General features: G+C 38.9%; 1 protein-coding gene across 1 annotated transcript in view; it reads right to left on the reverse strand.

The window, feature by feature from the left end:
* Positions 1 to 12721, reverse strand: part of TOX (thymocyte selection associated high mobility group box) — a 300985-nt gene that overhangs the window by 116307 nt on the left and 171957 nt on the right. Inside the window, exon 3 of the mRNA XM_036436987.2 lies at positions 11242 to 11484. Within this exon, the coding sequence (XP_036292880.1) occupies positions 11242 to 11484 (243 nt within the window). The remainder of the gene's footprint in view (positions 1 to 11241; positions 11485 to 12721) is intronic.

Below are 12721 nucleotides of genomic sequence, written 5' to 3' on the forward strand. Positions count from 1 at the left end.
CTTGCCCATAGTGCCATGTAGCCAGTGAGGGTCTAGGCAGGCTCCAAGTCCAGGCTGCCTTACCCCGGAACCAGCTGGGAAGCCACCACTCACATGGCTGCTCAAGACCCCAACGCCATTGGTCTGTTTCTGCAGGTGACTGCCACACTCTCTGGTCAACTGGAGGAGGACACCCCACTTGAGAACTTGATCTCCCATGGTCTCCCCCATTTCCACATGTTTCATATCTATAGTAACCCTCATCTTCCCAAGTGAACTGTGGGCTCCTGGATTCTAACATACAGCACATATAACACTCAGCAGATCGGAAGCACAATGAAGACATCCAAAAACATGTGATGAGGGGGGTGAGATGTACAGCAAAGGGCAGCTTCAGAGAACACGGTGTCTCCTGTTTGTAGGGAAATGAGGCTAGCCCATGTGCTACTCTAATGAGGCACCGTGTTTCACTTTGGAGAAAGCAAAAACAACTGCAGAAACAAAAAGTACCCTAGGTAATACAGAAGCTGTTAACCCAAAGTCCCAATTTGCATCTGCCCAGTGGAGGAGTGTCGTTTGCTGGCCTCGGATACTCTCATGCACTCAAACACAACCAACATACAAATGTGTAATGACATATGTTTGTGTAGAAAAAGAGGCAGAGGGGTACATGAATACAGATGAGAATAGCATACTTTTATTCAATGGGAGGAATAGTTATATGGTGAAGCCTAACTATTTTCCTTTTCCTGTTAATTCTTCAAGATATGTATTCTGCACAATAAAACACTATTATTTTAAATGCTAATAATTTTGTGTTTTGATAGTTATAATTATATAACCTTTATAAATCTACCATCTCAAGCATTGAAGAGGAACTTATTTTTCATTCAGGGCATTTTCAAGTTTCATAATGTATGGAATATGGTCATACTGCAATTTGGTAAACCATTGTTTATGTCTGCTGGTTAGCAGAGGATGTGATTAAATATGCAACACATATAACAACTTTAATAGTTTAAAAATGTTTGGAGGGGTTGAATAACTTTTATTAGAAAGAATCAACACTTTGAGGAAAAATGTGAAAGAATATAATACTCTTAACTATGCTTATCAAATGTAGCAAATATTGAGACAGCCTCTTGCCTATCAAAAATGGACTTGCTATCCTGAATTACAAAGAGTTAGATCCTCCTGTCAAGTAGTACTTAGATTTCCCTAGGGAATTTGTATATTCCATTAAATTCTGAAAAGTACAACTATCAAATTTGTTATTATATATTTATCAAAATGCTAAATGTATTTATTAGGTAAAGGAAAAAAAGGACATTTTCTCTGGATTATTATGACCTTTGTTATATTTTTAGAAACCTCAAAGAGGAAAGGTGAATATACTATTTTAACGACCACTTGGTCAAAGACCCTCAGCACTTCATGCCTTTTCCCCAATGGCAGAGAAAAGCGTATGAAAGGCTAATGTAAAAAGATAAACATTGTGTTCTTGTAGGTCATGCTTGTCCACATAAGGGAACTCAGAGCTTTCAAACTGGAAAAAACTGAAATGGGGGGGGGGGGGGAATCAACAACAACAACAACCACCCAGACCTACTCTCACATGTTCCTGTATGCACTAGATAAGAATAGTTAATGAATAATGAAGGAAGTGGTGAGATGAATCTGGTTCATTGTTCTCCTGAAAAGCCTTTTAGACCAATTCTCCTATGACTCCATGACTAAATGGGTTTATAATACAACATTTTGATGTTATTAATCTATTTGCACAAACCAACCAAACAGCAAGTCAAAGACGGAATCATTTTGCAATCAAACAAGAAATAAACACTGGTCATATGGGCTAGTATTTAATAGACATTAATTATCCACATTGCTCGTCCTGCCCCCAAGATGTTTCTTTTAGAAGTCTTATAATTTTACTCCATAAAAAAAAGCTCTATTCAGAAAATAGAAATATTCATCTAAAAAAGATCAACTATGCATTATAATTAATTGTCATATACACCAACTCAAGAGTTGTATGGGTTAGGAAATAATTAGTAGTCAGTTGATTAAGTATTAAGGCTATGGGATTATTTGTAAGTTTTGGGGCTCAATTTATTTATTTATATTAAAATTATTATAAATGCATTAAAACCCAAGACATATTACATAATGTATTTTTTTTTAAAAAAAAACTGGAATACGTGTATCAATTTAGAAGACTACACAATTGCTTAGAAGTGTCAGCATAAAAAGCAATAATGATCCTGTACTGTCTGGAGACTATATATGGGTTTCATGGGGGACAAATGAGTTCATCCATTTGTTCATAAATAGTTCCTGAGCTCCTACTATGTGCCAGGTTTATATGATATTAATATCAATAATTTCCACAAGAAAGTCCCAACCATGAAACCAAGTAAGCTCTCAAGGTGTCTAGACTCACTTCTCTGTAGAGAGCTCCTCCCCAAGGCAGGGCGAGGAGCAAGACACATTCCTTCCCATGGGAGGGCCTGTCCTGAGTGTTGATGCTTAAAAGCAGAGAAGGAGAGAGCAAGGAGAGGGACACACGAGAGGTGCTCAGCTCAGGGCCTGATGTATAGTCAAGACGTGATACATGAAGTGTTTTGATTATTATTGAGGGTAGAGGGGTGCGCTCGACACATGCGTTGGACCTAAATGAGGAGGAGAAAGGAGCAGAGAACACGGAGTTGGGAAAGGGGGAGGAAGAGGGCTATGAAGCATTCAGGTGCATGGTTTCTCTGCTGATCGGGCTTCTGTTTTCACTTGCTGCTTATCCTTCCCCCTCCTAGTTCTTTTCATGGAGGTTCTGTGTTGCTTTTCCCAAAATGCCCCCCTCAACACTTCAGGAAAGATTGCATTAACATTTTGGAGGTTCCAGCGAGTGACTGAAATCTCATTGCCGGGGCCGGGAGCCTGTCTTATGGGCCCACTTAGAATCTGTTTGTCCAAGGACAATGAGGAGCATATAACTATATTTTTCTTCCCTCTCTTTATTTGCTAAGGACTATTTAAATAATGGATACCCGAGCAGAATAAAAGTGGACTTGAGGAATAACACCATAATGGCCTTTCCAGATGTTTGCCTTTAGGATGTGAATGTGAAATGAATTACATGGAAACAAGACGGGGAATTGCTGGCTAGATACCGATACAGCAAGAAACACACCCTGGGAGTAAGCAACGGGTCAAAAAAACTAAATAAGCCAGTAATCAATGATGCAATGAAAGAGTCTATCATCAAACATCCATGTGTGTGTGTGTGTGTGTGTGGGAGGGCGGGAGGGAGGGGAAGCGGGGGAGAAGAATTACTTGAAAATTTCAGAAATTACTCAGGAATCTCAAGCTCTGCCTCTCATTGTGGTCGGCACTCCTTATGATCACAAATTAAAAAAAGAAAAAGTTAATTTGATTGCAAAGTTGAAAAGTCTGACCTTTGAGGAAAGGTTCAAAGAATTGGGGTTATTTGGGCCAGCTAAAACACAACTGCGGGATTGACTTCGTAAATGTCAAGTTCTTGAATCAACCGTTCCCCCCAGCATTCAGATGTCTGAGGCAGACAAAGTAGACTGAAATTGCAGTAAGAGATTTTTTAGTTGAACTTTAATAAGGAACTTCCTGGAAGAAATCTAAATCTCTTAGTGCAATTTAGCTTAATGTTACAAGGTTAATTAAACACAAACAGGCTACCAAGGAAAGTTGTGGAATCTTGGCTCTTGGCTAGAAAACCACATATCTTAAATGGTTTAAGTTTTCTCCTGCCTAGAATGAAGAGACGGGATTGAATAACTCCCCGAGTTTGCTCACAGTATATTATGTAACTAGTTTTATAGGTTTTTAACTTCTTGCATGCATGGGCGAGGCACAAATCCATAAAGAACTCCAGGGTTGGAGAAAAAGTACAACAAGCCCCATATACAAAGTGAATCTTGAGTTGCTTATTTTTTTAACTTGGCATAAGAAAGGAAAAGTGTTATTTTTAAATTGGCTTCTTTCCTGAACACTATTAAGGAGGGCTGTGGTTTGGAAAAATATTTTATTGCTGCACTAAAAGATAGTCCCCCAAATCATTAACATACTGAGTCCATTGAACTACTTATCAATACCACATTCAAAGTAGTCTGTTTTGAGCAAAGAAAGGGCTTAAGTAGAGCTTAACAACCAACCACAAACAACACTTATTTTTGGCCTTATTAGGAATTTGACATTAAAAAAAAAACCCAACCCAAACCACACTCTTTTATTATATACAGTCAAAAATAAGAACAAAAAACCAGCCAATTTATTCACAGTCCTAAAGTGGTTTAGTACATTGCTCTCAGGTGCTGTGATGTTTTTTAAAAAAGATAATGTATGAAAAAAAAAACAAAAAACAGGCTGTAATTGCTAAACATTTCATAAATTGTGGACTAACGCTAAATAATCATTGTTCATTTTTTTTTTCTGTCAAAGTGGGCAAAATCATTTCTTTTTATTGCTTCCTCTCCCCCGCCCCCCGTTTTTATTTTTAAAGAAAGAAACGCACCGCAGTGACATCCGATCCATTTTCAACTAATGCCTCTATTATTTCATATCTACATGGGGCTGACATCATCAGCTCTTTCGTGTCCTGAAAGGTATTTAGGTCTGGTCCACGGTTCCATATTTTATGCATTACATGAAATAAAGTATCTCGAGATTTGGAAAATATTTATTTTAAAAATAGCAATCAAATTGCCTGTAATCACATTTTCTGCTTGGCTTTGAAAGCTACATTATTCAATATGCCAGTGGTCCTTCCCATAATGGCAACAGATTAGAAATTCATGCTGCTCTCATACATCTGACTTCCTTGATGTAAGAGCGCTCCCCCTGGACCCGGAGCACACTCCTGCTTCAGTTTTGTTCGTCCTGCCCGCTACCTACCGAAGTGATGGTTGTCAAAACAGTGGAACAGTGGCCTTTGAATGCAACGTGTGCCATGACTGAATACTAAAAATGACAATAAATCTGAATACATATATTATGCTTGCTTTTGTTGCCTAGAAAAAAAAAATATAAGGCATTGGGGAAATAAACCCCCCAATTTTATTGCTTTTAACATCTTTTTTTTTTTTTTTTTCCATTTGAAACTTCAGAACTGAAAATTTGAAGCATTTGAAAGAAATTGAAATCTCCTTTGTTGCCTTTTCTCATTGTAAACTTTCTATAATGTGTCATTAGGAACCACACTCCGCAAAAAAGCCCAGGTTCTAAATGAATCCTTTCTGTGAGGTCATTCTAAAACTTTGCACGGTTTTTCTTTGTATGAAAGAGCTTCTGTTGACTGCACAAAGAACAAGCAATCGCTACATATATGCCGGGCAGCGAGGCCGGGTGACTTTATACAAGGTTGCATTTTGCCTTCCACCAATCCATGATTAACCCAGCAGTGAATGGAGCAGAGTGGAGAGGAGAAGGAGAGAGAGGCTCTCGATTTCGGTGTGTAGGAACCAAAGGATTTTTTTTTTTTCTGCAACCACGAATAGTTAACGTGGACATTTTCTTATTTTACCTTTCTCCCAAAATAGCCCTGCCCTTTCTTCCCAAGAACAGGAAAACACTGCTCTTTCTCACGAAGCAATGTCACTTCTTCTTCATCGCAGAATAATATTTTCCTCCCCCAAGAAGGGTTCTATTCAATGGATTCAAATATCTTAATAACAGAATAGGCGTTGGGAGACAGGTAAAACACGGAGGAGCCAAAGTGATAGTAGGGAAGATTATTAAGTCATTAAAGTGACAAGTTGGGGGAGTCGAGACCGTGTGGTCCATGGAGAATGAGACGCGGGAAAATGCAAACACGGGAAATAGGAACAAGTGAGATGAATAAGAGCCACATCCCCCTGGCTGATTCCTAGCTTCCCCTGGCTCCCAGGAGCTCAGTGTGGAGCCCCTCATCTAGCCCAGTCCCGCTGCTCCCGTCAGGGCACCATGCATGACCCCACTGCTTCTCAGGACTCTCATTCGAGTGCTTGTCTAACGCTACTCTACGCCTTGATCAGTTACTCACTACCAAGTGCCCACAGGGGGATTTTGAGAAAATGGAACTTTTACATATTGGATCATGAATGGCTGTTTGACTTGGACCTAGAAAGTCAGGACTAATTGGCACTTACTCTACAGTACGTACTTGTAGAAATTCTACCCTGGTTTATAGCCCAAGCTTGGAAAATAGGGGCTTTAAGAAAATGGAATCTTTTCTAAAGTGCCAGAAATCTAACTTCTTGCCGAGTCCTGACTGACTGCGAACACGTGAAGTGGCACAGGCCAGAACATACGGAGAGGAAGCAGGAAGGAGGAAAGCGCACTCTCTGGATGCTTCACGCTGTACATGCTTATGGTAAAGTTTACAAGGCAACCTGGTAGTCTACCATGGTGACCTGTATCGAGCACCAAGTGTAAGTCAGGCACTCTTTTATAGACAGGAACTAATTTAATGCTCGCAATGTTGTGGGATTAAATATCTTATTAGACCAATTTTATAGAGGAGGAAATTGAGGCACAGGAAGGTTATATAAATTGCTGAAAGTCACACAGCTGGTACATGACAGTAGCAGGATTTGAACTGAGGCACTCTGATCCAAAAATGTCAATTTTAATAATAATGATATATAAGGACACTCAGTAAAAGGTAGAGATGCTTCTTTGGTTAACAGCAGGCTCATTGCTCTCTCTCTCTCTCTCTCTCTCTCTCACTTTCTCTCTCTTTATTTTTTATTTTTTGATAGGTCTGAAGAAAATTGAGGATTAAAGTATAAATAACTCTTTTGGAAAATCTTCCCTCTCATGCATTTTAACTTCTCTAAAAGAGTCATGCAAGCTTGCCTTTCATATTTTATTTAACAGACTTATGTAATATTTCCTATGTGCCAATTACTAGTTTAAGCAATTCTGGCTCATTTACCTCCACGAGGTAAGGACTATTATTATCCTTGTTTCAGACAAGGGAGCTGGGGTATTTGCTGGCTGAACCACTGAGCATGTCACTTAATCACTGTGCTCCTCCATCTTCCATTTGTGAAACGGGGGTAATAATACTCATTCAGATATTGATTTCTCACATGGAATGCGTTTTTATGTCTAATATATTAAACATTTGTAGAAAATGCTTAAACTAAGTGAAATAGAATCACTTATATTGCCACTGGGGGCGAGGGCAAGAAAATTTATCTTCAAAATAAAATCTCAGAAAAAAAATTATCCATAATAATTTATCTTTAAAATAAAATCACAGAAAAGATATTATATATAATTACATTATAAAAGTAATAACATATAGGGCATACAACGATGCATATATGTTAAGCATTATAATAACCTCTAATATATATAGAATATCTAAGTGAGCACTACAATATTTGACCCACCTGTGTAAAAGACTAACACAAAGATGCAAGCACTATACTAACAGCAAATAGTTCAGATGTGATAACACTGAAGAGCTTTTGGAAAATAACATTGGAATGAGTTGATCGTGTGTGTGTGTGTGTGTGTGTGTGTGTATGCATCTCTGCCTAAGGTGGTTTATACTTACTGGATTTTAAAACTTACAGCAAGTATATTAATAGGATCTACAGGAGTTAGTTTTCTTCATTGTCCCCATTTTGTAGGTGGCCTTGGGAAAGGGACTAAGGAAAAGCACTGTAATTTCTAGGTGGGGAGCATTTGCATCCTGATTTCTGTCGCCATTATTTCCTTGACTCTATAAGCACTGACCTAAATATATTTCCACCACTGGCAAACCGATCAATAGTTGGTTGTTAAATTCTGTGATTACATTAGCAATGAACAAATTGCTACAGAAAGAGTTTTAGCCAGATTTGTACAAAGAAGTGTGAAGAGGACATTTTATAGCCCTAAGTTTCTTTTCAGAGAAAATAATCCCTTGGAGCTTTTTAAGTGTAAAATACGACGGTATGAAAGGTTGTTCATCTTTAGATCCATTTATGGTTGGGAATGATGTGAAAACAGCTTAGCAGCCCATCTCTCTTTTCACACTGTCACCACCCTGCGCACCTCCTCAACACCTCTGGCCTTGGCTATGACAACAGGCTCCTCAGACTTCCCACACCTGCAGTTACTTCCATGGCTATCCATCCAGGGAGGCGCCAAAAATGTTTCCCCACAACACTGCTTTGAGTGAAAACAGCCAGTGAGTTTTTAGAATCAATTTTATCAAGCCCACAGACCTTTGATTGGTTTTTGAAGTCTTTGGTCAAATTTCCCAACTTAAAATATCTAACTTGATTTCCAATATGTGTTTTCTATCCTCTTTACATGTCCAAATCATGACCATAGTTCAAACCCTGATTACAGTCCTACCTTTTCCAACTAAGTTTTATCAACTCCCAAACCAGATTACTGTAATCTCCTCCAACTAGACATCCCTGGGGGGTTCACGTCCAGGAAAAGTGAATTGAGCACTTTGCTTGTCTCTCTCTAATTATTTCATGTCTGACTCTAATTGTTTCCTACCTATTCATGTATATTTTTTTCTGTAGTTTACAAGCTCCTAAGAACCATGCCTTATCAGTCACTTGAATCTTTTCAAACATTTAGACCATGGTAAGACTTAAAATGTACACCGATGGATGTCATTCTGGATACATGACAGCTCAAAATAAGAAAGGAAGAAGCTCCTTATTTCTCAAATGAATCAGTAAACGCCAATCAAGTTGACCCTTCCAACTTTACTAGAATTCTATTGCAACTGTATAGTGTATCAAACTCTGGCTTCTGGAATCCAGCCAGAGATCAAAGCCTTGAAACAGGATGTTTACAATCAGTTTAAACTCCAAATCTTTCTTCAAGACTACTGTGGCTTAAAAAAATGGATTTAATGACAATTTAATGTTAGAATCAACATTATAAACTAGATGTATGCTTTTCAATATAGTAGTTTTATAAGGAATATGGGGCTACTTTAAAATGATTAAGATACAATAAAATAAAAATTAGCCTTTCATTCACACAGTAGCCACATTTAGAACACTCAGTAGCCAGTGACTACTGTCATTGGATGGTATGGATAATGGAAAAGCCATTAGCACAGAAAGCTCTACTGGACAGTGCTGAAGCCTATCTGAACTCTTACCAAAACGTGAAATAGATTGGAGTAGCTTTGTACTTATAGTATAAAGTGGTAGGAGTGAATCTATGAGTAGGCAAAGTAGATGCCCAGCCACAATGTGGTTTGAGAGGTATTGGGAAGGCTCACAGACCTTGCTAGGTAGATTCTTCTGGCCAAGACCTAGAATAGCAGGTTAGAGCTCCATCCCCTTAGTGTAGGCCAATCAGGGCCCCTCTGCCTTACCTTAAATGTTCCAAGGGAAATACCATGCCTACGGGGAAATGCTGAAGCTCGGTTTGGAGCATTCAGTCAGGTGGGGACAGCATAAAGAAACGCTGGATGAGCTGAAGCTCCTGAGGGGTTATGAGGAAAGCACAGTGGAGGAAAGGTCTGGAAAGTGCTGTGCTTCACAGGTGTGACCGGGTCCAGTCCTGAGCACCATTTGAGAATGGAGGGATTGCCAAGGACGGCAAATCTGGGATAATCCCAGACGCATGTTCACTAACGTTGTGCAAGCATCTCTTAAAGAGTAAACGACATATGGAGGTCTTAGGAATGCTAACTAGGTAAGTGATAGAAAGGAAAAGTTTGGGTACTTAAATTATATGTTTGAATATCTCATTATCCCTCTTACAGCCAAGTTTATTAGCACTAAGAGGAAGGACCATAGCGGACAAAACTGGTATTTTATGCACTGTATGTGCTCTTCCTCTCTTCGGTGATTGTGGTGCCTACTGACTCATGAACTGGGTCTGAAGACTTAGCCCCAAAGAGCAGTCTGTGATTGTTCAAGGTGACCGTCTTGAAGTACATTATTCAGATTGACACATTTAGTGTGTTTGTTAAAAATCCATTCTCTACTTTATGGAGGCACAATTAATAGTCTCAAGGTAAGTCTAGACAGGCAAATATAGCATGAAAACTGGGACAGTAGTGCTGAGTTTTCCACCACTGCTAGTACTGCGGATGGGTTCTCTCCTCTTGGCCAACCAGCCACCTGCCAGGCCTTAAAAATCGTACACTGTTATGGCATTAGGCTCCGGCCTTCATTCCCTAAAAACACCACTGTGGGGTTTCTTTCAACTCTACTTCACACACAGAAAAACCTTCCTGTGAAATCATTCAAGTTTCCATATCTCCAAATGGCTTAGGTAAGTGATCATATGAAACATTTTTTAAAAAAAAATCAGAAACAACATAATATGAAGAAGTTAATAAATGAGTTCATTGTGAATATGACAACATTGTTCAGCAATTTGCAAAAATACAATAGAGTTAGACTGTTAAAGTAATTGAAGAACGGAAGTGAAAGAACACTAACTCAAAGTCATTGCTAATCCTGGAGAGAGTTTTATGATGTGGTAAAAAGCTCTGCCCTCAGCCATATGCCACTGGAAAGATGTTTCAGCACTTGTGACACAGAGAAATTAAGTTTTGGATGCCATAAAAATCAGAAGGAAAGATTACATGATAAGTCAGGGATGTTCATCAAAAATATAGATCCCTGGACTCCGGGAAGTTAATCTGTGCTAGTTTGCTTGATGAAACGCATTCCCACTAAATTTGAGAAACACAGAACATCAGAAGATTCTGAATCCGACAGGTCCAATACACTAAAACACATTAATGAGGATACATTTTGATTGTAGAAATTATACCTCCAAAATGAAAACACCTTTGTTGCTTCCTTATTATGTAAATTTGAGGAATCTGAGAGTGGAAATAGGGTGGAAAGCAAGTTTAATAGTGGTTCCTGTTCAGATGGGAAATCTTGCTCGTGGGGAGGAATCCCGCACTGGATGAGAGGTAGTACCTTTTAAGATAACTTTTCATCGGAAAGCCAGCAAGATTATTAGGCTTTATAAGAGAACAGTCAGTGTCCAAGAGTATTTAGTACTTTGGGTTATAAATAATGTATTTATAATCAAACATGTCATAAATTGACTTTGCCTAGACTTAAATATAAAACGAAAAAGTGCTTCAGGATTTTACAGGACCTCTGGAGAACATCTTCCGTAGCTTTAAGCCTATTTCTAGTTTCAGAATGACGCGCTATCACAGTGCAGAGCTTCTGGCATTAAATTCCACCTTGCTCCACCCCCTACCCTCCATGTCCCTTGTCCCCCACCACAAATGGATAAAGAGAGTCTTACCACGGAAATGGAGTTGGTAAGCAGTGCTGCGTCCTGTCCCAGCATGTTGGACACGGTGATTTCAGGTAGGTCCATGTTTTGTGGGTGAAATGGTAGCAGGCCATTGTGGTTCATCGGGTGACACAGAGAGTGGTAGCCGGTTTCAACTTCATTCAGGTGCACCAGCGAGTGGTCGGGGAGGGAAGGAGGAGTGATTGGAGGGATGTTGAAGTCCTCACTTTCCAGGCTCGGACCAGGGTAGGACTGCAAAGACACAAGGTGATATTATTGCCAATCACTGCTTCCTTTTTCTCATTATGAACAAACCCACACACCCCCTTCAGATATTATTACGGGCAGCATTATGGATTTGGCAAAGACATTTCAAACATCCAGATTATCCTGCTGCAATTTCACTATTATGTACGGAAGAAAATTGCCTCAAAGGCACAGCCACTTCTCATGCAAGGAGTGCTTCCATTAGGCAGTTTTATTTTTCAGGAAACTGAACACAAACAGATTTCAAAAGTCCCATTAAATTTTTCCAGAGTTTTAATCTAGCTTAATACTTTTTTCATAAGAATTGTGGGGAAGGAAGGCAATTTATAAAGTTAATGTTTGATCCAACATGTTTCACAGGACTCCCTACTGCTCAGATCATGAGATGTAATAAAATGAATTCCAGAAGTTCTGGGGCAATTTGCTTTTGGGTTTTGAAAAGCTACATGCTCACAACTGGCGAAAGGCAAGTAATTAGTAAGGGAACAACTTAAGCAATATGGCATAAGTCTGATTGCATAAGAAAGTTTGAGATGTGAAAAAAAATTTTCACTAAAAACAATTTTTATCACAAAAATGATATCATCAAAGTAAAAATGAAGATAGCTCTTTCTGTGTCTGACTCTTCAATTTATTTAATTTATAAAAGTTAGTGTTTAGTTTTCATCAACAATGTTTCAGTCACTCCAATTCAGCTCAGCCAATTTTGAAAGGTGAAATTAACATATTTTTTATAATACTAGCTTAGAAATAAAAGTCAATCAATCAGTGAAATAACAACACAGGTAGGACTTTTTCATATAGAAAGAAACTAAGATAAAAGAGGAAGGGAGAGAGCAAAGAGGGAAGGAAAGATTACATGAAGAAAACCCCTGTGTAAAAATGGGACATGGCAATACTGAAAATCTGAGAAAGAACAAAATAATAAAATATTGCTATCAATTAACGTCAAGACACAGTGATACTGAGCAGGTATTTTGGTATGAAAGGAAACAATTTTGGCCCAGATAATTTTCGCAAAGCCTGTCTTTCAAATTAAGCGAGTCTTCGCAGTGTTTGAGTGCATGGGTAACAAGGACTCGTTTGTCTCCCAGCACAGTGCCTGCTGAAGTGTGCAAGATTTGAAATAAGCAGGCAGAGGGTAGGAGCCAAAGAAAGTAGTGTAAGGTATTCATTGGGTGTTCAGCCAATAGGCTCCATGCTCCAGTGTCCAAGAGCCTGG

This window comes from Pipistrellus kuhlii, unplaced genomic scaffold, assembly GCF_014108245.1.
Source record: "Pipistrellus kuhlii isolate mPipKuh1 unplaced genomic scaffold, mPipKuh1.p scaffold_m20_p_14, whole genome shotgun sequence".
NCBI lineage: Eukaryota > Metazoa > Chordata > Mammalia > Chiroptera > Vespertilionidae > Pipistrellus > Pipistrellus kuhlii.